The 3697-nt window shown below is 36.1% G+C and overlaps 2 protein-coding genes across 2 annotated transcripts in view; both read right to left on the bottom strand.

Moving 5' to 3' along the window:
* Nucleotides 1-976, bottom strand: part of LOC104702588 (2,3-bisphosphoglycerate-dependent phosphoglycerate mutase-like) — a 2454-nt gene extending 1478 nt beyond the window's left edge. Inside the window, exons 1-3 of the mRNA XM_010418470.2 lie at nt 682-976; nt 314-535; nt 3-226 (exon numbers count right to left, since the gene is read on the bottom strand). Of these exons, the coding sequence (XP_010416772.1) occupies nt 3-226; nt 314-521 (432 nt within the window). The 5' untranslated portion in view covers nt 522-535; nt 682-976. The remainder of the gene's footprint in view (nt 1-2; nt 227-313; nt 536-681) is intronic.
* Nucleotides 3050-3697, bottom strand: part of LOC104702586 (major pollen allergen Lol p 11-like) — a 1635-nt gene continuing 987 nt past the window's right edge. Inside the window, exon 2 of the mRNA XM_010418468.1 lies at nt 3050-3609. Coding sequence (XP_010416770.1) covers nt 3260-3609 — 350 coding nt within the window. The 3' untranslated portion in view covers nt 3050-3259. The remainder of the gene's footprint in view (nt 3610-3697) is intronic.

Here is a 3697-nt window from a genome sequence, read left to right as displayed (position 1 = left end):
ACCTTCTTGCGGCGATGCTGAGTCATAGCAAGCATTGCGGTCATCTGAGCACGGATCAAAGAAGAAGTGAAGATCAAATCTACAGGAATGTTGCTAATCTTCTTCCCAGCTTCAATAGCCTCTCCCACACCTTTCTGAGTCAATGGCACATCAACACAACCCGTGAACAGATTCTTCTCATTCCATAAAGATTCTCCATGCCTAATCAATATCAAAGCAGCTTCATCTAACAAAAAATAAAACAAGTACTTTAATTCAATGTTTCTCTCTTCTCTTAATATAAAATGAGACCAAAGAACAAAAAGGAGCATACTTGATCTCTTCTTGGATTCAAAAGGTTTGTTCTTGGAAGGAGACAAGACAGTGTTGTCAATGACCTGGGATGCAGTTGCTTCAATCTTGAATCTTTTTGGACTAAATTTCATGGGTACATTCAAAGACTCAAGAAAAAGAGAAGCTTTGAAAGGTCTATGAGAGACAATAGACCCGATCGCTTGGTGAGACATAGTCGTAGTAGCCATTTCTCAGAAAATTCCTATAAAAAATATATATATATATATATATATATATATCAAAAGGGTTTAGTTTATCTATAATCAAGAAACGTAAAAGCTAAAGTGATTTAAAGATCTCAAATTCGATAACCAAAACGCAAAATCAAAGGCTATAGCATTAACATACCTGTCGTAATAAGAAGGCTATGGCGACGAAACCAAAGATGAAGAAGAAAAGGGCCAAATGAGGGAATTGCGTACACGTCGATTTCAATAAAACTTTTTGATTCGAAAGAATGAAGCTTTTTTATATAGAGGGGGGAGTTGTGGCGAAGAATGAACAATCTCTCCTTTATTATGTCTTTTGCGCGTAGAAAAGAGACAAGTTGTGATGGGAGAACACGACGAGAGGGTGGTTGTTGATGTTGTGAAGGAGGCGTTTCGACGATTTTTTTTTTTTTTTTTTTGGGGGGGGGGGGGATTTCGTATTTAATTAGTTTAGGGTTTATTGTTTGCTTTTTCTTTTGCTTGTGTATAGCTTTCTTGACGGCGACGAACTGGGTTTGACATTTGGCAATTTCCAGTTACGTTTCACACTTTCAGGTTTCTGCCTATTTGGCCCTTTCTGCAAATCTCGTGATTCTTTTTTGTTTCATTTTTTGGAGTTTATTTTTGTTTTTTACTGTCTTTTACGATTATTATTAACGACAACAATTGAGTTGTAATTGTCACAAGAAAGCATGTATGTACATATATGTAGTTTTTTCCTATAAATTAACTTACATAAGCTTCTTATTTCTCTTATGTATATGTTGTATTATGGGGTATTGACTATTGAGTTTGGTGATGTATTTTAGCTTGTTGGGGGTTGGTCAATGTGAAATTAAAGTTTGCTTTTAAGTTTTTTCCCCAGCAACCATTGGTGATGATTGATGATGATTATTTGATGTGTATGAAAAGGCTTAAGGATATGCTAAGTAACCGTTCAGGGGTCCACCATATAACTTATAAGGTCACTTCATGGTTCCGAGTTAAAGATAAGCCACCGAACCGGGTGCTCAGGTTAATAATGCTCGCTGTGAAAAGTTTTTATTTTTACACTCCTAGTGTATATATTTCGAGACTATGACTATCTCTAGGCTCTTAACTCTTCATATATAATTACTACAACTTCTAAACTTATGCCTGCATAATAGGCTGACGGTCTATTTCCCCATGAGAACTATCGTATCAAGCCAGATAGAGCCCAAACTTTGACATCCATTTATATGTCTCCGAAAAAAAGTTCGAAAACTAATTCTCTCCGAATCAAAAGTTTAAAACCTGTATCTCCCCCAATTAATAGTTCGAGACCTATTAACCCACATACTCGAGTTATGTTGGTTTCCTGTTTATAATACCGACTATTAAAGAACATAAACCAAAGAAAACCAGATTTTGACCCAATTCTAACCTAAACCAAATTAACACCTAAACGATGTTTCAGAAATCTAGTGGTAGCTTAATTAATTTAAATCTCAGCTTAAGAACCCCATCGAAGAATGGGTGAGCGAGCGCACCATGAATCTTCCAAGGAGTTAGTGCATAATGGTGAGAAAAATTGAGCGATTCTCAATAGATTTCATAAGCATAGGTTTGCAAAATATTTAAATAACAACAAAAACAAAAACAAGAAAAATTCCCAAATTTACTTTTAACACAAATCACACAAATAAGAACAATTCCCAGATTTCATAATCCTAATCTCCAAATCGATTAACCCTGGAGAGTGCGACATTGCCTCTTCAAAGAGTAGACATCATCCATGGCAGTCATTGTCTTCCTCTTGGCGTGCTCCCTTGTGACATTCTCGGGAAATGTTTGGTGATACATTGAATATTATCTCTAAGAATTTTCTGATGCTTCCTTTCCTAAGATCTTTTTAAGAACAGAAAACCTAGATTTCCAGATCGATCAATCTAATTTGCAATAGAATAATTGAAATTGCATAATTTATGGGTGTTAAGGCTTAAGAAGAAAAAGGATTAAGGTGAGAGGGATTTGACCAGAAAAAAAGGGGTGAGAGGGCTTACGAAGGTTTGCACAAAAAAAAAAAGGGCTTACGAAGAAGAAGAAGATTAGTCTAGTTGTGTCATGAATGTTTGTAATTTAGATTTCTGTCTTTTGCTATTTCTAACACATCGTTTAGGTTTTAATTGGGTTTAGGTTAGAATTGGGTCAAAATCTGGTTTCCTTTGGTTCATGTTCTTTAATAGTCGGTATAACAAACATGAAACCAACATAACTCGGGTTTGTGAGTTAATAGGTCTCGAACTATTAATTGGGGGAGATATAGATTTTGAACTTTTGATTTGGGGAGAATTAGTTTTCGAACTTTTTTTTCGGGAACATATAGATGGAGGTCAAAGTTTGGACTCTATTTGACTTGATACGATAGTTCTCATCGGGAAATAGACCGTTAGCCCCTACATAATATATATAGTAAATATGTAAGAAGGCCGAAGCCATGATCGGACGAAGAATGAAGAGTTGTTTTTAAAATAAAAGACACTTCCTAAGGAAGGAAATGACGCATCAATATATAAGGAGAAGCTTACACAAACAGAGTTTCCGATCACCAGAGTCATCATCATCACATCATCTAAGAGAAATACAAGTAATCAAACAAATACAAATATATATCGCTCCTTCATAACCCGAAACTCATTCGTTAAATGATAAAAAAAGAACAGCAAATCATAAGATTAAAGAGATAGAGAGATGATTTAGAGATGGCTTTTAATATCATCCTCGTCTGCATCAACCATGTACTTCTGAAACAGTGCAGAGCAGAAGATATCGCTCACGTCTTTCTCGAATCCCATGTTGTTGGCATGTCTGATCTGCGAGGCAATGCCACTGTAATGGTTCAAGATCACACGAGACTGTTCGCGTCCGACGGAGATTTTAGCGCAGCTTTTGTCAGAGCTTTTCACAAGCATAACGTCACACATCTCGTCCTTGTGATCGTCGTGGACAACGAACTTGTAGTTTCCTTTTTTGTCTGATACAGCCACGTCTGAGTAAACCTCTTCCATTGTCTGTCTGTGTTTGCACACAAGCTTCACAGTTGCACCTGTTATATATTATATAGCAAAATACAACCATTACCACCACAATCAAGATCTGTGAACTTGAAGACAAAAAAAAAAAAAAAAAAAAAA

The sequence above is a fragment of the Camelina sativa genome, chromosome 7, assembly GCF_000633955.1.
Source record: "Camelina sativa cultivar DH55 chromosome 7, Cs, whole genome shotgun sequence".
Lineage (NCBI taxonomy): Eukaryota > Viridiplantae > Streptophyta > Magnoliopsida > Brassicales > Brassicaceae > Camelina > Camelina sativa.
The sequence above is the reverse complement of the archived record's forward strand: the minus strand, read 5'-3'. Positions and strand labels throughout refer to the sequence as shown.